At 37.9% G+C, this 24,370-nt stretch overlaps 3 protein-coding genes across 5 annotated transcripts in view; 2 read left to right on the forward strand and 1 right to left on the reverse strand.

Moving 5' to 3' along the window:
* Positions 1-16,227, forward strand: part of LOC135799450 (5-hydroxytryptamine receptor-like) — a 98,526-nt gene extending 82,299 nt beyond the window's left edge. For all 3 annotated transcript variants that reach the window (XM_065312566.1, XM_065312565.1, XM_065312567.1), the window contains 4 exons: positions 927-1,175; positions 4,015-4,148; positions 11,387-11,496; positions 12,618-16,227. In XM_065312566.1, the coding sequence (XP_065168638.1) occupies positions 927-1,175; positions 4,015-4,148; positions 11,387-11,496; positions 12,618-13,692 (1,568 nt within the window). In that variant the 3' untranslated portion in view covers positions 13,693-16,227. The remainder of the gene's footprint in view (positions 1-926; positions 1,176-4,014; positions 4,149-11,386; positions 11,497-12,617) is intronic.
* Positions 16,228-17,006: 779 nt separating this feature from the next.
* On the reverse strand, positions 17,007-19,010 carry LOC135799451 (UDP-glucosyltransferase 2-like). The gene is made up of 3 exons (XM_065312568.1): positions 18,726-19,010; positions 17,639-18,662; positions 17,007-17,580 (listed from the first exon to the last, which is right to left on the reverse strand). Exons 1-3 carry the CDS (start codon positions 18,982-18,984, stop codon positions 17,292-17,294), a joined length of 1,572 nt encoding a protein of 523 aa, XP_065168640.1. The 5' UTR covers positions 18,985-19,010; the 3' UTR covers positions 17,007-17,291.
* Positions 19,011-19,969: 959 nt separating this feature from the next.
* LOC135799131 (uncharacterized) lies at positions 19,970-21,763 on the forward strand. The gene is given in 5 exon segments (XM_065312153.1): positions 19,970-20,375; positions 20,436-20,580; positions 20,583-20,692; positions 20,753-20,866; positions 20,930-21,763. Coding segments are annotated over 5 exon segments (1,083 nt in total). The 5' UTR covers positions 19,970-20,237; the 3' UTR covers positions 21,506-21,763.
* Positions 21,764-24,370: the final 2,607 nt, after the last annotated feature.

Here is a 24,370-nt window from a genome sequence, read left to right on the forward strand (position 1 = left end):
ATACGAAACCGTAGAAAAACTGTCGTTTTAAAGCTGGAAGCAAAAAATTCAATTCATAATAAAATTCTACAAGAATTGAATTTGAATCAAAGCAATATTTGATTATTTGTTATAAAATTTCAAGAAAATATTATTCAATAACGATTATATTGGCGATGTATTATTTTTACGTTTCCGCCTGTGTTCCATATTGAAGGCGGTGGACGAGCATGAAAAAGTACCTTGGGAAAATTTAATAAAATATGAGCGTTTGATGGACTCCGCTGATACACTCTGCTCGACCGAAAACCGCTGCGGAAACAGCTTTTTTCTCTTCCACATAACTTTTCCTACTCCACATCGCCTCCTAGGTATCATTTATAATATATATGAACCGCATAACCGAAAATACGCCGCGCACATCGGCTACAAATTCATATCGATGTATATCGAAGTTTGAGTGTACGGGCAGCAAACAGGAAACTAAGAAACGATCGTTTCTGTTTCGTACATCTTTTTATATTTTGTATCCTACACAAGAGAAATGCATTGTTTATGATGCAACATGGATGCTTTTAAAATTTTGTTTTATTAATTTTTTAAATATTAAAATTTTTGGAGTAAAAAATTTAAAATTATCATTTTGTAGCTGACCCCATTCTGAAAGTGAATATAAAAAGATGCATTGTTATCTCTCACACAAAAGATGCTACAAAATGTAATGTAACACCTTTTCACATTTTTCTCACGAAACATATATTATGCGCAATGACGCGCATTTGTAACTGCGACACATCGCAGTTTTGCTATCGTCTGGAAAATTTTAATTAAACGCTACTTGCACTCGCTTCCGTACAGGCCGTAAAAAACATAGTGTTGAGAGTGTAAAGAAATATAAATCTCGCGCGTAAAAGTGCAAATAATGATGACGTCTCCTCATTTTTCAGATGACTTGCAGGAATTCCCGCCGTCGTCCTCGTGGGGTGACGCGGGTGTTGTGGACCTGGGCAATTCCTTGCGCATCTCGTCGCCGGACGACTTTCTCGGCTTGAATCTCTCGCTATTAAACTACACGCTCAACGGGACCGGCTACAACGAGACGGCGCAGGCCGACGACGGCGAGGCACTCGCGGACCTGATTCTCATGGGCGTCATCTCGGTGCTTCTCGGTCTCATGATACTCGTCACCGTAATCGGTAAGCATTAAATTGTTCAATTTTCAGGTGTCCTCTTTACGCCAACACATGAAACTTGATATTAGGCTATTTTTTCTTAAATAAAATTATTTTATACATATGCAACTCAAAATACATTTTTATGTATTATGTGTTGCCTACTGGTATAAAAATAGCTTAGTCATTTAATTGAAGCATTAAGAGACTGCTTGCGAATGTTGAGAAATTATCACTGCTGTTTTTTACGATTGCGAAAATCCCTAAAAGCCCAAAAACTTTCCGTCCCTACGGGGCACACTTGGAAACGTAATACCAAACAAGCGACCGTAATTAATGAGATTTAATATCAAAGCGTTTTTTGTCCGTATTTTATTTTCGTAAAAGAGTTACACAATCAACCCCAATTAAATTCCGTTTTTGTATCGACGGCGGCCGGCTTTCAATCTCAGACGGTTTGTGTGTCAGAAAGTTAGATTAGTACCGTATTAATTATTTAAAATACACGGAGCTAAGTTGCAAGACCGAAGTGCGGGCGAAACTCATCTCGGAGTTTAGCATTGAGCCGACGCCTTAATACCCCAACATATTTGGGGATGTTCCAGTGTTCGAATGGCACGGATTAGTCCTCGGTATTCGTTTGGTACCATGTTCTGGTAATTGCATACGACGCGCTAACATGCAAATTGAAATTTCCCGAATTGATTCTCGTCGTTTTGGCGAATCAATGCGCCATTGTTGAGATACACGATATAAAAAAAGCGTGCAATAGCAAGGAAATACTCGTAAAACTGCGTCGATACGATGGCAAAAAGAGAGCGTTAAATTACGACAAATTGCAGAGGGAACTTTCAACTGCGCGCTTAATTAATTAATCCGCAAAGTATTTTCGCCAATGTATTTTTATTCCGCTTCGAGCGCACGGATTAGTACCGGCGATAAATTAAAGTACCATGCTGAAATTATAAAGTAAATTGTGGTTTGTGCGATTCGTATGTTAAAATCTACTTTATCTTTACCTTTTTAAATACTATTTTCTTGATAATAATTTTTTTATTAATGCAATAATAAAACTACAGAAAGCAGATTTTTGACTGGGGATTATTTTAAATCTTGAAACAAAGTAGTGCTTCCGTGAAATTCGTACCTATAAAATATAATCTCATTACCGGTGAAATCAAGCCGCTGCGTATACACTGAAATATTCACGAGAAAAGGAGCGTGCCGTAAATCTTGGACCGTCCTTTCTGAATGTCTAATATAGCGGAGTACTGCTGCTCGCGAGAGTTGCGCTGTGCAATGATTCAGTAGCCGCAATCATATTCGTGATTTTACGCCCGTTTGCATTTTATACTTTTGTCCCCATTTAGCAGCGTTTACGTTTAGAGTTTAGAAGCAGGTTGGCAGTTGATGCGGTGTGCATTTATCGCACATGAGTATATCTAAAATTAGACTCATTCAGATGGAAAACATGAGAAAATCTTAGAATTTATATACCTACATACTGTAATAATTGGTAGGAATAATTAATATAGAGAAGGTTAATGTAAAGTATTAGGTTTTATCCTGCGAATTAACAATCAATAAGGGTTAAACCTGCAATTTGCGCCGAATACACTTTTAAGAAGATTTTCCCAAGTTTTTAGACACAAAAAGCGGAATTTTAAATACGCACAACCAAGGCCGTGACTAAAGTACTTTAATCACAGGTTTTAGTCACGAGCTTGCGCACTTCCCGTTTGTATACGATGCAGCATTAAGTAATTATTACTATTCCATTTGTTTGTTTAAGAATCTAGAAAAACAGATTTTTCTAGCAATTTTACTCTGAATAAACATCCAAAAAACGATTTTTCCTTAATAGTGTTTATGCAGTATGTTATCCCCCGGGAAGAATCTATTTCATCCAAATATGATTACCATTTTTATGATGTCCATCATATATAAATTACACTAACACTACCACTGACGCGTCCCTTGATAAGAACATCAATTTTACTGCACTATCCACCCGCCGGCGCGCAAATCACAATATCGGCTAAAGTGCATATTGCCAAGTTACGTAGGCGCTTTTCGCATCGACATCGCCTCATCCTGCTTACATCCGCAAATGTGAAGGCATCCCCAACGTCGACATATTCTTACACTAAGAAAATCTGCAACATGCACCATACAAAACATGCAAAACGCAGAGAAATCGTTTTCCCGTTTGCAGAAATGAAATTCACAGAAAACGATACCACGCTGCGAGATTGTAAGACGAGGCGCACAAACACGATTTTAAAAGAACAGCAGATTTTCAAAGAATCCTCCCAAACACGGCTTACAAATCAACCCAAAATGCGTTTGCAAGAGCCGAGAAGAGCGTATCGCGTATTCTTATCGAATGCTACAATAGTTTCTCGAAATCGAAGCGGAGTGAAAACTGAGAATGGGATGAAAGTGGGTGGCGTGCGCGTGGTGTTCAAAGCGTTTTGTCGTTGGTACAAGTTGGGATGTTGGACGTCGTACGGGTGGTTAACATCGATTGGATCGAAACCAATTCGCCGTGAAAACAGTATCAATGGTCCGAGCGAGGTATAAATCCATTTGCATCGGTTCGATTTGCTTGGAACGTTTCATTCTTCGGATTGAATCGAAACACACCACAAACACACGAATTTTATTTATTCTTTGCTGATATGTATCTAAAACAAAGACTGTTGCTCTTGACTGTGACCTAAATATAATGACAGGTAAAATATCATCGGAGCGTGTACACATGACACGCGCATTAGTCACATGACCAGAGATTAGTGATCAGTTCATTGAACAAAATGTTTTTGGAAAGTTACCGGCTTTATATATGTTTGTATGTTTACAGGAAACGTGTTTGTGATAGCCGCCATTTTGCTGGAGAGGAATCTCCAGAATGTCGCCAACTATCTGATCGTCTCGCTGGCCGTCGCCGATCTGATGGTCGCCTGCCTCGTGATGCCCCTGGGCGCCGTCTACGTGGTGAGTGCTGCCTCCTCGTGCATGCTGCGCAAACATCAATATTTATTTTCACTCGGTGCGTGCAAACAGGCGCGGATTTGAATCGCGGCTCGCGACGCCCGCGGGCTGCATTACAATGCAAACATGAACTCTTCACACATTCTAATGCGGTGAGCGCGCGCAAAACCCAAAAGCTGAAAGTCAAGTCGGGACGGAATCGAACATTTCCTTCATCCGATATGATAATCGAATATGCATTGCATACTCATTTTGATTTGAGCTTTTAGAGCAGGATAGGTTAGATGCTTGCGATGAAAATTCAAGTCAAAACGTTTGTTGACTCTGTCTGTCTGTCGATATAGCGCCTGTTCGTTGTGATGGATTGCCGTTGGTAATTGACTTATTATGTAAATAACTGCGCGAACGAGTCCCGCGTCAATCCAACCCTTCGGAGTCAGTCTCCCAGCCTCGCCATCGAAATCTTAGGGCGCGCAAGTTTCACGCGAACGCCCGCATCACCTCTTCGAGTTGATCTCGCGCTCACCAAATTACTTGTAATTTAGTTGGGCGTTGAGTGTGTGTAGTGTGCATGAGCGCAGCTTTTCCATCATCGGCGGCATGCGTCACTGTTTTCGATAACGTTAATCGCCGATTCACGCGCCACCAGCACGAAATTGTAACAAGCAGGTGTATTTTGGTGTTTGGCATGATGTAAATTGAATTTAGATAAATTCAATTTTGGAAAATAATAACATTTGACGTCATCGCACTGCTATTATAGATGATTTTGTTTTCTAACGCAAATATTTAAACAAAATAACAATACAAATTGTTTTTTGTCTGGGGCGGAAAAAGAAAAAAGACGCGTGTATGGTGCGACAATGTAAATAAAACGTTTTTGTATAGATTTCTCAGCCGGTTGGGAACTTTGGGCTGCGCGAACTTTTTCCCGTCCGTTTGCTGTTTGCGAACAACAACTATTTATCTTAGCATCTCGCTTTCTGCGCGTCCACTTTCCGATGCGTTCGTCCTGCCGCGCCTCGCCTGTCACCTAGATTCAGCAGCGCCGGCATTTATTGCTTTCCGTCCTGTTGCTGCCCCGCCATTCTTCCAATAAGTTAAATAACAAATCCGGAACGCATCGAGACCCCGAGACCTACGACCATCAGTTGCGTCGGATAACGACAGCTCACAGTTTTCCACGTTTTCGCCCTTTATGTGCGTGAGTGTAAATGTGTGCAATTGTCGTCCTGTCGTTTCTCGCCACCGCACACATTTGCCAAACAATCCAAACATCTGAACGTAAACGGTTTAGGGCTGAAAGTATCTCTGTCGTTGTTGATTTTTTTCCCGTCGGGCTCGAGTTACGCAAGCGTTACACACGCGAGTGATCGTGAATTGTTCGGGAAGTTTTTGCGCAGCGCTACGAAGACGGAAGAGATCGTCCAAGGCTGTGCGCGATTTTAAAAGTCCATCGAGCTAATGGAATTTACGAAAAGCGTGCGGGCACAGCACCGAGGTCGGAATGAAACACTCTATTCGTTGGCGGGGGAGCGAGCGGAACCGACTAACGGAAAGGGTCAAAACGACGCAACTTATTCGATGCGCCCCCAGCGTCGATATCTATTATTTTCCTTCACCTACTGAATTAAACAAGGCCCTTTTATGCCGCTCTCTGATCGCCGGCCTGGTAGTCTAAGAAAACTGCGACGAATATAAACGCAGAGTCATTATTCTTTTATTTTATTTTTTTCGTCAAGAGGATACTAAACAACACTATAACTTGTGTATTGTGCAAGATTTAAGAGAGATTTGATGCGTGAATGAGGAATTTTTTTATACTTGGTCTCAAGAAAAAACGTAATAATTTTATTTTTGGGATAAAGTAGATTTTTAAAGCAAAAATTTACATATTGTTACTTTTTTCAACTGCAAATGAAAATCATGAATAAGATTTTAGATTTAAATGTTTTCTTTTGTTTGCGGTTGGCCTTTGTAACGCGAAATTTGTAAATTAAACAAGATTTGGGCGCACAGCGGAAGAAAACTTTTAAATTGAATGAATGAAAAGCGGGATGCAAAACGAGAAAAGCTTTGTTGTCAACGACACCGCGCACGCCAAGACTCGATTTAAATGCGCGAATAAATTGCATTTCTTCGATTGTTTCTTATTATTGTTTTATTAATTCAAACCAAGTGCAAAAAACATCTTTTAAGGAAAGTAAACTAATGAAATTTTTATGCATCAAATTGGCGTATCATGTCTTAATCCTTTCAGGTTAATAAATATTAATGTCGAGCACGCCGGCGTTCATTTAATATGTAAAAAAACGCGGAACGTGGAACTTAAACTTTGCCAAACTTAATTCTCTCGGCGCGCCGGAATTCGGCAGATGAAAATTTAAAAAAGAGGTCACTTTGAATATGATGAATTTATTACCTAATACTACATAAGCAGCGAATGATTAATTTGGTCTCGGGCGAGCAGAGCGCCGCAGAGCTTAATATTCATAATTAAAAATTTTTGGAAATTAATCAGTGAAATGTCGTAGGTATGGATATTTTTTCTCGTGTTTCACTTTGTGAAACTTTACAAGATTACACAGAAACTTTACGGAATAATCCGAAAACTTTAAGTAATTTTTCAAACTTTCGGCTTTCGGAATTAATTTACTTCGTTTTGAAACAATAATACGCGTCGGTAAATTTCGCATCTTGTTTTAAGATATTCACTCAAGTGATGGGGACAAGCGTGACAATGAGGGGGATTACGAAAGGCTTAAGTGTCTAATTATTTTTTTTGCGCTGCACATTATCGCTGTCCTTTGCGCTCCAATTTGCAGCCAAAAATTACTTAAAAAACAGGCGTAATTATTTCGGCATTAAAAGCTTTAAGTGCTCTTCGGGTGATAGCCTTAAAGCAATTAAAGCGTTTTCTCTTTCGGGTCGCCTAACTCGTTCGAAAACGAGGTGCTGTCGGTGTTTTCTTTTGTCGCTTGTAATTGGCGTTTAATGAACCGCTCCAACGTTGATAATTGCGGTATATTGCGGCTGGAAAAATTAATATTTTAGCAACAAATGAATTATAAAAATGGAAAATGAAAAATGTGCATATTTAGTTGCATACATTAAATATTAACAAGAAAAAATCTTTTATTTGTATTTTATAATATTCTAGTTTTTATTCTGAACTTTTTCAGTCTAAATTTTTATAAAACAAAAGCCTAATTAATTAATTTCTTGTTTCATAGAACAATTATATACCGAATACGCTAGTAAGATTCCGAATTATATTTTAGAAACCCGAGAAATACTAAAATTGCTTCATACAAACTTTCATCTTTTATTTTACGCCCTTTAAGATAAATTTTTACAACAAAAAGTTGTCTATTTGAATTACCTCGACTAAAACAATCTCTATACCAAAATTTATCAACATTGGTTCAGTGGTTTTCACGGGAAAGCGAAACAAACAAACAAATTTTCTTTTATAATATTAGCTGTATAATATACATTAATATATGAATCACAATTAGTTTGATTAAAAATATACATTAAATTTCTGGCATATAATGAACATGAAGCTGCATATTTCAACTTATGCATGCTGGGAGTGTTTTGCTCAGCAAGTAATTCATTGTAAGTGACGTTTCGACAAAAACGCCACTGAATATTCATCACCCAGCGTTCGTCGCATTTGAGTGCATTTGTAATTACATAATTGCCTAGCATGACAATTCTACAATACGACAAATGTGGCTTTATCGTAACAAGTTGACATTTATTTATGTTTGCAAAAACGTGGGCGTCTTTTTTTATTTAACCGAATTTACACCAACGCACAGCATAGTATATTACATAATTAAATTTGATATTTATATGTAAGTATATGTAGAAGCTTGGAACCACTTTGCTTAAAACACCCACTCAAAATTTCAGGTGTAAAATGTATTTTTGGTGGCGTGGCGCTCTTTCATGTCGGAATAGAAGTTTATTAACTCATCGCGCAGAAACTTCATTACGAAGTTATTCACAACTAGAGTTATAAATTATGCGACGTTGTCTACAATTAAAGTTTATTACTTTATTATTATGTTGAATTGTGAAGCAAAATAAGTTTTAATTAAGTTTTATGTTTATGCGTGTGTTTTCCTAAAAAGAAAACGTTTTCCTTTGAGACAAATTGAAAGCAAAAAAAAAGCAGCGCTCTCACTTGAATGCTTTTAATTGAATACACTTTAGCTTGTAGTAACAACACTGAGTGTATTCATAGCGTTTTTATGCATACAAATGTTGTTAAAAAATTCAATAAAAAATACAAACACATACGAGTATTATCAAAGAGATATGCAAATGTATGTGACTGTGTCGTGGTGGAGGTGCCGGGTGTTATTTTCATGCGTTGTCCGGCATCTTAGTCTTGGGCATCCGGTCGTTTTTTTTCCAGGCGTGTATTGCTCGAGTTCAAGTACATTTTTTGTTATGTCCGCATTACATTACATTCTTTTTGTGCTACACGTCCGGATTTACATTTTAATTTAATTTTTCCATTCGCTGAGCCTCTCGCAGCCACCGGAATAATTTCACCATGCCTCTCAAAGCATCATTCTGCCTCGAAGAGCGGTGTTTACGCGTATGTTTCGTGAAACGTAATTATGACAGTAATGAGATGCCAACTCAAGATTTCTTTGTTTCGAAATTATTTCATTATCGCATTTGCATTGGAAATTCTATTTTAAGAAATTTAAACGTATTTATTCTTATTATTTCGTTTAGAAAATAAGACAGTGTTTAAATATAAAATATAACTTTCTAGGAATTTAAATTTCCTAACTTTTCAAAACAAATTCATTTATTTGACGATAGCATTATGTTGCAAAACCCGTCTTAGATTTGTAATATAAAAATTAATCGCAAAATCTGTTGGTACGCGCATAATTCAACAACGCCTAGAGCAATTTAGCCAATTCTTTTTTTAAATATATGTTAAAGTCTAAGGATGGTTTTTACGGTGAGGAAAATTCAAATAATTGCCGAGAAAACCCTAAAGACAGCCCTTTTTTATCGTATTAAAGTTGGCATTGAGATTCATCATAGTTATAGTTACATAGTTGAATCCGAGATGGCGCGCTGAAGTGCATTATTATCAATTCTATATATAATTAATTTCTTTAAAATAAAATTGCAATTCTTATTGACAGAATTGTGAGATACAATGCCTCGAACAAGAGAGTAAAAACGAATTACATTTTTATTAAATACTACCGGGACGAAGTCGCAGGCAGAAGCTAATTTTATTATAAAAATTTGTAAAATATGAAAATTTCACCATGTAAACGTCGCTACTATTTAAATTTTAAGAGATAGATCAGTTTATGGTTATAAAGAAGAAATACGATAGTGTACAGTCAAGGTCAAACAATTTCCGAAAATAACCTCGTCGAACATTGTGCCGTCAGGCGAAAGGAGACCGTATAGATAACCAATTAGGTGTCGGTGTCTATCGCGTTCATCCCGGTTAAGCCGAGCATAAACAGTACACCCAGAGCGCGTCTTAAAGTGGGCTAATGCGTTGCCTCGAACTGGGTCGGCGCTGGGTGCTGTGTTTATCCGCGTCGGCCATTCAGCTATAAGACAAACACCACATCGAGAGGAAACTCCGCGCCGGTTAAATTTGATGTTGATTTTGGCAGGAAAACGTATGCACTACAACTACACCTAGACTAGAAACTACATAACTTTTAATATGAAAACTAAAAACAACTGCAAATAGGAAAAGTTCTAACTTATAACATGCTTGCCGTGCTTTCGTTTTCTTTGTTGGCAGATATATAACTACGCAGTTTTTTTCCTTTCTCAATTAGAATGTAGAATGGAAGCACGTCGCGTTGTACTGGAGTGGAAAAGTTGACATTAGAAATATGCAAATTTAGTTTTTACTGCAATTTTTGCTGGCGTGGCGACACTCTCTCGTGTTGTTTGAATTATCAAGAAATGCAAATGATGTCAATGCGGAACGGGGACTAGAGATAAGTAAAGCAAAAAAGTTGGGCAGTAGCATCCGGGTTTCTACAGGTTTTGGGTTTTTATTTGGGTTAAATTATATTCTTTTTAAATCACTTTTGTTCGTTGTAGGTAAGAAAAAATAATAAAATAATAAAACTTGATCATTGTTAGAGCGTCCGCATTGTGTATTGTAACTAATTTTGTTTGTTTACGTTTGTTTGTTCAGCTTTCAAGCAAAAACCATTGAACGAATTTTGATAAATTTTGGTACTTTGATATTTCTGATCCAGGAAAAGCAAATAGGATAGTTTTTATTGTAAAAATACTAAAACTAAACTAAAAGGGTTAAAATAAGGGAGGAAAGTTTTGGTTGTTAAAATTAATAATTTTAATTAATTTTAGATAATTTTACCGAGTAAATAAGTCGATAATTAGTTACTTTTATTAACATTCACGCGGAAAAACATTTTTTTAATACCATTTGACCACGACTCTTCTTTCGCTGTTGCCCCAGGTGAAATATTACCACAGTTAGGTAGGTTTTACGTGCCGGGAATAATTTGGTGGTTGTTTGAATCATGCTGTTGCCACATTCGCCGGTCGTAACTTTTTCCAACCCTATTCCAAAAGGCAACACTACAATTTTCACCAAATCCGGATGTTATTTGCTCTCCATAAACCCAACTCTGAATAGTTACTTAGTTACGCACTTCCCCTAACAGATTTTTTATTTAAGAATGTGGTTAAGAAAATATGTTAAATATTTAAAAATAATATTGAAACCACAAAAATGTTTCCATCCATCTTTAAAGCAAATAGTCCAGGAGATATTTGTGTTATTACAGTTGTGGGCTACTACAATTGATCCCAGTTTTTCCGAAATTCTCCAGTTTGCTGGTTCCAACTGTAATCGCACGTAAATACTGGACTAAAAGCGCAAGCCTGCCAGCGCGCCCAAAATTCGACTATTTATTGTTTCAATAAATCACGCGGCACCCTTTTACGCTCACTTTCCCATTTCCGGCCATGGCAAATAACGCAAAACCACCCGCCTCCCATAAGCGAATATCTTCTTTGTGGCGGCACAATAGTCATCGTCGTCATGTCACGAAATGGCTAATCAAGGATATGAGGCAATTAACAGCAACGAGTTTAACAATTACGGTTGAAATTCACTCCCAGCTCACAACGTTTGATGTGTATAATTAACCGCCGGCGAAGTTGCTAAGTTTAACGATCCGATTCGTTTCCAGATAAGCAATAATTGGATAATGGGCCCCGAAGTCTGCGACATGTGGACAACCATCGATGTGATGTGCTGCACGGCGTCCATCTTGCATCTGGTCGCCATTGCTATGGACAGGTAAGTGGTGCATAAAAGATGCACACATAATATAATCTATTATGTGTTGTGTTGTGTGGTGAAAGCCTGTAAAATATGCACGAGATAAATTTGAATTATTTTATTTTTTTACGTTTTGATACCTACGCTGAGGGCGTGCGGGAATTCAGTGTTGCGCTTCGGTAATGGTTTCCTCGATGTTTGCGGCCGCACTAATGCACGCATTATAACCGCACTCTTTATTATAACGAAGCATCATCGCTTATGGCATCACCTCTCTGACGCAGTGTGTCGGAGCATAATCAATACACATTCTTGTTGTATACCCAGGAACGCCACAGGCGTCACCGATGCTACCACCTGAATTCATATCTATCTCCACCATAAATCTTTCGGATGCATTTTTTTCCCAGTGTCATCATGATCATCGATTTTTAGGTTATGCGCTGTTGTCATATACCGCACATTACATAACCTATTTTTTGTTGGAGTTTATATCGGAACACTATGTATTATTTGACGCTGGGCTTTATGAAGCCGATCTATAATATACATTGATTTAATGGGAGTTCCGGGTCTGATGTACACGTTTCGCCGCCATGCACTGTTTGTCAAGAGAGTGCACTCGGCGCGCTCGAGTTTCGGCTTCAAGCGCACTTAACTACAGCGCTGTGACGATACTCTAACCACCAGGACAAACACCATCGTGGTGGTCTTACAAACGTTCGCAAGTCAGTGGAGAGAATTTTACCCGTCGTCTCTCGGATTGTTTACGCAAGAAGTTTAATCATTTTCATTCTAAATTATTAACTCAAGCCGAAGTTCTTTTCCTTCGTGGTCACGGCCCACACCGCCGGGTCGAGATGGAAATATTAAAGCAGCGTACAATTGCATCCATTAAAATTTTATTTCGAGTGCGGTTTGTGCGAGCGCACGTACATTTGTTGCACGGCTCCCCGCTTCCAATTTGTTATCTGCGTGCATCCGCTGCACTAAAAGCATTTAAATTGCTTCTGGGTTTTTTTTTTGCAACTTTTGGACGCGCTACGAAAACATTGGGTTTTGCTGGATGTTTGGCTTTGCTGTTTCTATCAAACTGGAGGATTTAGTCTGAAATATTGATGTTTTTTGTGTTTGTACAGATATTGGGCTGTCACAAACGTGGTATATTCAAGAGACTCGAACCGGATCATCATTATGATTGTGATGATCTGGAGCGTGGCGCTGGTCGTCTCCCTGGCGCCACAGATTCCTCAGTTTGGTTGGAAGGACCCCGATTACCTGAACCGCATCAACGTCAAGAAACAGTGTCTGGTTAGTCAGGACGTAGGATATCAGATATTTGCAACTTCTTCAACGTTTTATGTCCCTTTATTGGTCATATTTATTCTCTACTGGAAGATTTTCCAAACAGCGCGTAAACGTATCCGGAAACGACGTGAAATGCGAAATCACAATATGGAGAAACCAAGCGATGCAGGTAGAAGCAACAATAATGCTCGTAACTTCCTCACAAAACGCCGTTTCCTACGAATGAAGAAATCAGCGAAAAAGTCGACGGCCGCTGAAGCCTTAGTATCGTCACTTGTGATGATGGAAGGCCAGTCGACGACAACGATGGACGTTGTGATGGAGGAAGCCGAGCAACAACAACCGCAACAGGCGAATGGCAACCACGCCGAGGAAACAACAGCGTTTACTATTACCAAACCCGGAAAACTGGATAACATGGTTGTGTCGAACAATGTAAGTCCGGAGAAGACGTCCACGGGGACGACGAACAACGGCTCAGCGAGTCATCAGAGTCACATCAGTGACATTAGTCGTGTAGAGGCTGCTTGCCCAGCGGAGAAACTGCTACCACCAGTGAAAAAAGACAAAAAGGAAACACTCGAAGCAAAACGGGAGCGTAAAGCGGCGAAAACACTGGCGATCATCACCGGCGCATTCGTCATGTGCTGGTTGCCCTTCTTCATACTCGCACTGTTGATGCCCCTGTGCGGCGAGCAGTGCTCGATATCACCCTACGTGATATCCTTTTCACTATGGCTGGGCTACTTCAACTCGACGCTCAATCCAGTCATCTACACCATATTCAATCCGGAATTCCGGCAGGCTTTCAAACGAATACTGTGCGGTCAGCACGTCGGGCGGCGAGGCCGCGGCGGTGGCGGAGGCGGTCGCGGTCAAAATTTCAGATCGGCTAAAGTCGGCTAGGCGAAAGTGCGTCTCTACCCAACTCACTCCATGATGAACGCTCAATATGCGCTTGTGCGAGACATTCCAGTCTAACCAATTTCGTCCTCAATTACAAATATAATTCGCTCGTGTAAATAGTTAGTGACTGTTCAAACTAACATAGACATAAGTACGTGTAACAGAATAATGCATATACATATATATTTTCGTTATTGTAAGAAAATGGTGTCCAAAACATGGGTATAGATATATTAGGTTTGGTTGATATTTTACACGTTCCTGATGAAACGCTACAAATGTCTTTCGGATAGTGTAAATACATATTAAATAAGATAGGTTATAGTAGTTGATAAGTTAGGTTATAAACTTGCAAAAGAACCGCAATGAGGTAGAAAACAAACAAAAAGCAAAAACTTAACTAGTGCGTTAATTTTCCGAACGCTCGCCACATTAACAGTTAATTTCGCAACATGCAGCGATTTTGCTAGTAGCAACAAACCGTGCATCTCTTTTATCATGGTGATGATGATAATAAAGCTGTATAAAACCGACGCCGCGGACGTAATTTATCAACGCAGTCAGCAACAAAAAGTATTGCACAATACGGGACTCTCTAGTCTCTCTAGTACATTCCGTAAAATTTCATTTTTAGCTTGAGACGCGATGACATATGACGTTATCCTCGACGCGCTCAACACTTCTCCAAGAGTCCGCATCTCGTTCGGCTCATATATTCGCGCGCACGTCTCGCGGAACATAAATAAAACGCTAAAAAAGCGCGCGCAAAAAGAAACGCGCGTTGATGAGACAACAGTGGCGGGCTTTAAGTAGACATTGATTGATAAAGTACACCATCAAAATTTAGATTATCGAGTGATATTTTGTGTTTTATTATTTATTATGCTCATCATGTACATGCGTTGCAAAAACGTTGTTTTTTTATTGCTGCTCGTTTTAAAATTCATCAAAAAATATAATAACAAAGAGTAATAACTTGAAGTTGAACTCAGGAAAAAGTTAACCTTTTAAATTTCAACGGTAGGGACATAAAACAAGCTGTAAAAGTATTGAAAAGTGTTAGATAAGTTTTTAGTTAGTGGAAATTTAATATTTTTTATTGCTTTTTAATATTTGAGTATTGAAGGTATTGGTAAACACCATAATATTTGTTCAGTAAATGTGTACAGTATGAGGCATTAACACTACATATTTTAAGCAATGATTTGCGCATATATTTTGTCATAATTATCATTTTTAGTTTATTGACGTTTTAGATATGAATATTTTATTTAATGTTTACACGCAATCTTCTTTGTCATTTTTTGTCCACCAGTGTTTTAAACTAATGTTATTAATCTTACGTTAAATATGAATATTCAAATGAAATGCAACGAGTTGATGCGATTACAACCAGCTTGTTCAATGACCTGAAACACCAACGTTTTTGTTACAAATTTATGCTGGTGGACAAAAAAATAACTCAAAAATGTCTTGGTCGGTACACATTGAAAAACAAATAATCTAGATAGCAATCGATGAATTTAATTTCGTTCTTGAATGTGATAATATACGTAAATCTTAAGCATCCATTAATCGAACGTGAAATCAACGTAAATATACCTAAATCAAAAGAGATAGTAAATATTATGAATTCAAAACTCTTCAAAATCTCCCAAGTTTTACTAAACTAAACGTATCGCCGTCTATTCGTACGCTTTCCACATTCAAACATTTATATTATAAGAAACTTCGCGAAATGTATAGCTTAATATTACTGCTTGAATTCTGCCTGTATGTTCACTAACAAATCGTTATTTAAAATATTGTGATAATAATAAGTGTTAGGCGGGGAAAGTGAACTGTTTTTATATTAAAAACAACTATGATTAAGCATAAAACAAGAGTGCAACTGCGTTGTCATGAAAAGTCATAGTCATCGTAAACACATTTCATCAATTCTCATCAAATTGATGACGATGACTATTCATCTCACAATTTGGCTGTTAATCTTGGAACATATGCACGATAATCATACCCAATATTAATTGAGCCTAGATATTGGTGTATGGTGTTCGAGCATTGCCGCAATGTAACATATAACCTAAAAGACACACCTAACCTAATTTATATAACCAAACACTCAACACAATATACAATACACAATGAATTTTAGCGAGATAAGCAAAGCGAATCGCAAGGTGCGAACCAAATGTAAATAAAATTGATTAAATATTAATCAAGTCTATAATAATAATTAAACCGATGATTCTATTGTACAATATAATATGCATAGTAAATTGATGTGTGTTATAATTAATTAATTCGGTTGGTTTGCGTTTGTAAAAATGTACACAATGAACAGAACTCTGTAAATACTGGCTGAGTATTATATATGAATTTGTTTGTGAATTTGAATAACGTATATTTGTACATAATGTTATTGAACATTGCCCAAAATATTTGTTAAGTATACTTGAAATAAAATCTATCAAGTCAAAAATACTATATGTACGTGAGGGGCAAACAAAATATAGATATCGAAAGCCGATCAAATATTTGAACGAGCAAATGTTATCAGGCTGGTTATTCGATGTGTGTACAGATGTAAATAAAAATGACCGAGCGTAATGTTACCACAGATATATCAAAGTATCTCTAATAATAATTAATAATATGATAATATAGTCGGTGTGTTTGTTCCAACACGAGCCACAGGATGACTAAATGGATTCATAGCTTTAATAAAACTGAATAAATGTTTAAGCCAGCTTTGACATTACAACTTAACCTTTAAAAATGTTTTGAGTTTATAATTGAGGTTATGACATGAAAAGTTTTATTGTTATTATCAAACATATGAAATCTAGACTATAAAAAATGATCCTCTCGTTTTGTTGTTAACAATAATGATAAATTTAAATTAATATTGAACTCGTATTGTGATATACAAGGTGTATAAAGATTATACATGCAAACCCACAACCAAAATTCAAAAACAGGAAGAGTAAACACGATATTCGCCCCTCAGATTTTCACCTAAATGTTACTTAACGCTACAACTCTAGAGATAATAAAATTGTGAACTAATAAACCTAGCGATTCTCATTGTTGTGTTTAGATGCATAATTATGATGTATGTGCTGTATCTCTCTATTAATCGGATCCTGAATCGAGCGGACGAGTTACGAATCGAATCAAATCGAAAGTAATCAATGTGAATTATGTAAAATATATAAACTAAACAGCGGTGTATTGAAAATGCAGATATATAAAATAAGAGTTTGGAAAACACACACACACAAATCTTATGCTAATTGTGAAAGATACTTGCATTTGATTAACAAATACTATTTACTATTTATTATTACAATAAATGATAATATGTTATGAACAGATTGTGTAATTTACTCATTGGCACAAGTGACGTGCCCTTGAATTACACTCAATTTCGTAGATTAGATCACATGTGTGTTGAGCGTTTGGAATTTTGTAGCCACTTGTTTAGTTTGCGTTTATCTGCTGGCAACCTTGAAAACTAATAACGGTGCATCGATCGCCCACTTGGACTTGACCGTCGCCCGTCGATGATGAATGACCGCATTCGAAAACATGCCGTGTCACTGCCGTTTTTTGATGCCGTTCGCGTGCGACACGTGCGATGGAGAGCCCAGGAGTGATTTGCACGCGTACAAGATGGCCGCGCAGGTTGCAAGCGTGACAACGACGAGCAGAAGGGCCACGTCGATCATTTCGTACTCGTACCATTTAAGATCCATGGCCTTGGAGCGAAAGTGATGAGCGCCCTTGTGTTTGATTACGTGCTCTACCCAGTAGATGGCTTCTTTCAGCGGATGTACGAGTCGATCGTGCATCATTGCCGACCGCCATTTTACTGTTTCCGTATAGCTGAAATTATTTACGTTATACCAACAGGAGACGATAAAAGTAGTATTATTAGTATTACCTGGAGTTATTGATGAGTTGATCTAGAGCTTGGAAGAGATTCTCTTCGTTGAGTTGTTTGTAAGGCACTGTCAGAGCATAGCCTCTGCTCACAGCTAAATTTATGTTCATTTTTTGATCGGCGTAGATTGGAATACCAAGAATGGGTTTCCCCAAACTAACAGCTTCAATGGTGCTTAACAGTCCGCCGTGTGAGATGAAAGCCTTTGTATTGGGATGTGCTAGAATAGCTTGCTGTGGAAACCACTTTCCTAGGATTACATTGTCTGGTTTGCCCTCGATGGTGTCCTCCTCCCACTTCCAGAAGACAGTCTGATTGATTCTTCCCAACGCACGTAGGATTGCTTTCTTTTTCTCCTCAGGTAGTAATGACACTTTCAGATTAGATCCCATGCCGAAGAACACAACACCATTCTTGGCTTCATCTATAATTTTCTTCATGTCTTTCGGTAACTCGCCAGCTTTGACGTGGAAACCACCAATTTCAATCATATTAGGCACATGAGGTACAGGATCATTGATGCTTACATGAGAATTTACCAGAATGAAACCATCACGTTTGTATAACAAATCATACACATGAGGTGCATCCGGAAATGCTTTGTGTAATAGTTCATTATGGTAGGGGAAGGAAATAAAATGGCGGTAGGCTTCTTCGGCGACCATGAGAAACCAATTGTGAAGTCGATCAGTGAAATCCATGCGTCCACTGTAGTCAAAGAAGATATTGGGTACGTGGGATACGGGTGCTGGGTTGGCTACTAAATGGTTAACCCAGATTGAAGAGACTAACGTGCTGAAATATATCAAAGGCGCGTCCAACTTGTAAGCAATCCCAGTAAGACTCTCGTCGTAGAATTGGTCCATTATAACCACATCAAAGTGGCCTTTTTTAGTTTTTACTAAATCCAAGATTGGTTGGTATGTCAGTACGTATTCTGAAATAACATATCCCAATTGGTAACACAGATGGATTTGTTGAATGGGCCACATTGATTCCATATCAAAGAAAACAGTTTTCTTCTCTAAAAATAATTTAAAAAAAAAATATGCATCAGTGCATATAATGTTAATACACTCAAGGTTACCTTGGACAATTTTAGCTAGGTTTTCTATGTACAATTGTTTATAATTCTCAGCAGTTTTCTCCTGTTTATAAGGCGCGATCATGGTAACTTGATGCCCTTTTTCAGCGAGTCCTTCTGCTAACCGATGCGCCAACGTATAGTGACTATACGAAGGCATCGGAAAGAAAACTAATATGTTTGACGCGTTTGTTGTGTGGATTGCACATAGCGCTAAAGCAATAATGCTGATACACGCGGACACGACTGGACTAGACGACATTTCACCGAATAATCACAATAAAATTGACCATCGCAGTATTTATATGTGACGGATGCTGTACTAGTACATATATTGCATTGCGCGGTTGTTCATAAAACGATCCACACATTTTATAATAAAAACAAAAATTGTTTTTTATACACTGGTTTAATGGCAGGCAATTAATGGTCATCTGATTAGTACTTGCGTGATGTAATTTTCGTCGAAAATTGTTCATGTGTCATTTAGTAGGAGACGTTTATCAATATGTTAATAACATGATTTTGCGCCGAAAAATATATTATTATGTATTGAGATTTTGTACTTACCTAATTTTTCAAGGAGTCCTTTAATAACAATGTGATTAAATTTATTTGTTTCTATGGTATAAGGCGAAATAAAAGTCACATTATGTCCTTTATCTGAAAGTCCTTCCGCGAGGCGAAGTGCAAGAATTGTATGACTGTATGAATCGACGGGAAATAACATTAATATGTTTGATGCGTTTGAAACATGAAACGTCAATAGGAGAACAAATATTACATGTGCAGCCATTTTCCGATAGTTTTCAACTATGTCAAGTATTTATACGTTTTTTTTATCATGTATTTGTTGTAAACATAAATACAAACAATGAAATATTTTTGGCGTAAAATTACAGTTACATATTTTATAACAAGTTTGAACACAGGTAGGAAAGTAGGGTAAAATTACAAAAAAATGAATGATGTAACATTTGAATTGCTAAGTTGTTATTTATTAACATTTTCTACTACATAATTTCTATGTTTTTAAATTTCTATTCATGTTTGTTTAAATTTTTTTAATATTATTTTACATATAGTTATATACTATGAATGAAGTTATTTAAAATTGATTCTTGCATTCAGATTTATACTAGAATGCAATATTAATGTTTTAAAATGTAATAGGATTCATATTTCTGAAAGATATTAAAATGTTCCTTGCGAGGTTATTGTAGGCAACTCTGTATTCACCGAAGGTTTGGTAAGCTCTGTCATTGCCAGTGGCCATAAAAATGACCACAACGAGCTCGAAGGTAGCGCGCATAAACAACGCGATCTCACTATTTAGCAATTGTTTAAACGTTATTCCGATCGTGTTTACCTACGCGAGTGCGACATGTAAACATGGAGTTTATAACTTAGCGGGCGTTTTATAATTTATAAATAGATTTAGCTTCGTATCGACAAAACAAGCAAAATAACCTCAAATGTGCTTCACTATTAGTTTTCAAAAGAACATTCATCCAAATGAGAACGAAGAATTTTTTAATTGGCTTGCTAAGTTTAGTGGCGGTTAGCGTAGTGTTAATTATATTTGGTCAGCAGAAGCCGAAAGCAATACAGAACATCGTCTCGACGACGCATGAACAATTCAGGCATTTTAAGGTAAGAAATTCACAAATTACCAAAAAAACATGTTTAACATTTGTTTTGTTTTATTTATAGGTAACTTTGACAGAATCTGGCAGTAAGACATTGGCAGTAGATGAGAAGTACCTAAAGCTGTTGGGGTTGGCAGAGAAGAATACACCCATTTATCCACAAAATGTGTGGCATAACACTTCATTACCAGTTATAGTCACCTATGTGACTGAGGACAGGAGAGTCAAGCCATTGGATTGATAAACAATGTTGCAAGGATTTTGCCAAATAACACAATATTAATTTACAATATAGGATTAGGAAATCATGGACTCAGAACAGTAAGTTACAATCATTTTAATAAATAAATAATATTAAATTTTAAACAATTAAAATTTTAGTTGTTAAACTATTGCAACAGTAGCCACTGTCAAGTGATAACATTTGCCCTGAGTGATTATCCATCGCACGTCCAAGACGTGAATTTACACGCCTACAGACCGATAATAATTCAGGTAACTAGTTTTTTTTTGTTTACAAAAAGTGAAAGTTTATTATGGTTTTTGTTTTCGGTTTAGGATGCTTTACAACATACAGGAAGCGTGCTGTTTATGGAAGCTTCAAAGCGATTTCATCGGCACGTGACCGCTGAGGCGTTGATGGAGCTGCGCGACACGGTCACGAAAGGCACGGCGATTATCGCCTGGCCGATGGAATCGAAGAACGCCGTCTCGACGTTGACGCACAAGAAGATGTTCGACTACTTCCACACCGACACGGACAACTTCTTGTTCCTTCCGATGGTGTCGGCGGACGTGCTGCTCGTGGTGAACACGGGCGGCGTCCACGCCGATATCATGCTACCGTGGGTACAGTGCGCGCTGACACCCGACTGTATCGCCCCCATTGGCGCGCAGTCCGCCGGCTGCCGTTTTGACAAGAAGCCGCAGTATCGCTACTCTGGCTGCCACAGCTACGACACCTCGGCGCTGAACATCGTTCTCGGTATCAAGTTCAAGCTGGAGTACAGCAAGTATACTTATCAGTCGGAGGGTGTGTCGTTCGTGAGTGTGCCTCTGGAAATGGCGCAGCATGCGCTTATGGGGCTCGAGCTGAACACCACAACTGAAGGCGAGACGAAGCGGAGTTATTAATGATTTCAATTCCCAGTGCATCTAGGACCAAAAAAAGTTGTGATATCTCTTTTACGTTCAACCTGCGTTGCTCGTCTAACTTATTTATTTTTACTATACGCGCGTTTCTGTTCTTGTTTCTTTCGTAATGCATACGTTATTTTTACATTCATACGCATGATAAGGAAAAGACAATTTGTCATACAATATGTGCTCTGTGATCTATGTCGTATTGATATCCCGGATTCAATAAATTGCACAATGATTAAATAACATAAATACGGTGATTGGTATTGCTCTACGGGATTCGTGTTCACTACAACTAACATTTCTGGTGTTGCGTGCAGACAGCTTTATAAGGCGTGTTCTAATGTACTTTGTAAATGTTTGCTAGATGGCGCTAGGATGCACATTTTAACTAAAAGTTTTGGTGCACGAAGTGGCGTGATCTCGCGCGACCCCGCGTTTTATCTCTTATCTCAGTGCACAACGTGCAGATATAAACAAACAACTTGCACGCTGTGTTTACCTGTGTTGACTTTTGTGTATGTCCCAATCTTACTATCAATTTGCAATCGCGTGCCGGTCAGTTTTCGTAGCAGTTTGTAGCCGGACTCTTATTGCTCGCGCACGTTTATTGCAACTTATATTCAACGTGCTACATTTGATTAAATTTGGCAAAGTATAGTCTGCACGCATCGTACGTCGCGATTTACTGTGATCGTATTCCTGTGTTATGTTTGTAAAACTGAAGTGCTTTCTGTGCCGGAAAGAAGTGTTGTGGTGCATCAGCCGTCGGATGAATTTCGGCATCTAATCACAGTTATTTTGCACTCTATTTTGGAACTAGTAAGTAACATAAATCATTTATATAAGTATTTAATGGCATTACAAATATATTTAATGTTAATGCAAAGAACAAAAAACATGCGGCGCCTGATTAAGTGAATCGATTTCACACAAATTTCTTTTCTATTCACATCGTCCTCTGTGTGTATTGTACCGAAGATGCAATACGTGTATCTTCGGTACAATTTAGAATATTGAATTATTTAAGCGACGCGGGTAATCATTTCTAAAATTTTATATATTATAAACTATTATTTAACAATTTTACGACTTTTTATTATTTATAAGTTTATAGAGATATTTATACATACTCAAAAATTAATTTGATTATTTGAGTTAAAATTTGATTATACGATACTCTCTTTCAAGGAATGTCGTCAAGATTGTTTTTATGCAGTTTTTTAATACACCCTGTGAAACTGGAATTTTAGCGCTTATCTCTGTTTGCATCCGTAGCTACATGCGTGCGCGCTCCGGACGCATGCCGCAGGCGCACGTTTCTTTCACTCGAGTCTAGTTGATCGCTATTTCTACGTAGTTGAACAGACGCGGACTGTACGCATCAAACGCGTATCGCCATTTTAATTCGGCAACAATCCTTTTCGTTTGCTAGTTATATACGGGTGTTATATTGTGCTGGGTTAATTATGGTTCTTCGGTACAGGACCGATGAGACTGGGGTAAATTCTCCGGAGCCCGGCTGATCGCTCTTAAATCGCAAACACAAAAAAATCAGCATAAAATTAACGATTGCCGGGATCCGCGGTGGTTCTCGACGGCCCTGCCTACTTGTGACCAAAATTAGACGACCGGCACGGTTGGACACAATTAGGAGATATTCGCAATTCAAAAAAAAAGGCAAAAAATTGCACTTTTTGGTCTTTTTATCCCACGAAATTAAATTATTTTAAATTCTTATCCAATGCAGAATTTTCCAATTTTTCATAGCTTTCAATCCGTTGGTCGCTATCGCGTTTAGTTTGAAATATATGCACTATTATCGTTTATTGACTCGAATATGCCAAGAACGCCTCGTCTTCTGGGCACCGTATGAGGGTAGCGGTAGAAGTGACTCGTATTCAAGGCACCGTACATGGGCAGCGGTAGACGTGACTTGTGTTCCTGACACCGTATGAGGGTAGCGCTAGAAGTGACTCGTGTTCAGGGCACCGCACCAGGGCAGAGGTAGAAGTGACTCGTGTTCAGGGCACCGTACGTGGATGATTGTATAGCTGACTTCCATTTGCCCATTTTTTCTTATGAATTAAAATTTCATCTTTTATATATGGATTTTAATTAACTCATCTTATCGAAAATTTTCCGCAGATTAAGAATTTTAAATCTGTTCCTATCTATCTCTTTTAGTTTACGAGATATTCTGCAAATAAAATAAATCGTCAAAAATTGAAAAATTGCAATTTTCTAGTCAGTGTTTTTTAAACTTTTAATTCCATTAAATTAAATAATTTTCGTCTGATAGAGAATTTTCCAATCTTCAATAATCTACAATTTTCTGGCTGCTATCTCTTTTAGGTTGGAAGATATTCGCTGTCGAAAATCGTCGATAAAAACTATCAATTAATAATAATATCATAATAATTATAATAATATTATAATTAGATTCATTTATTTTGAATAAGTATATCCTATTGACTTATATATTTGAAGTTTTGAGGAGTTATTTGTAAAAATTGCNTGTAAAAATTGCTATTTGTTTAGATAGGGTGGTGCATGCGCACTCTCGTGTACGTGTGATACACGGACACGGCCACTTAGGTGCGTGACCACTCACTGATACATAGGCAATCGCTCACTGCCTCATATGTACGCCACACTTTTTGAAACGCTGGAGGTACAATAAAGTATCTCCAGACGGCGCAGCGATGCATATTTTAACTAAAAATATTCCTGCGAGTGAAAGTCAGCGTGCACAGTTGTGATACCGGCACTCATCTGTTCGCGCGACGAGTAATAAAACTGCGAATACTCGTGTTTCTCGTAGTATTCGATATATCGCCGGTTACGTATTGAGGCGAC

The sequence above is a fragment of the Atheta coriaria genome, unplaced genomic scaffold, assembly GCF_025399875.1.
Source record: "Atheta coriaria isolate IRGN ID8LTWV9N9 unplaced genomic scaffold, Caltech_Dcor_3.1 hic_scaffold_9_pilon, whole genome shotgun sequence".
In the NCBI taxonomy this organism is placed as follows: domain Eukaryota; kingdom Metazoa; phylum Arthropoda; class Insecta; order Coleoptera; family Staphylinidae; genus Dalotia; species Dalotia coriaria.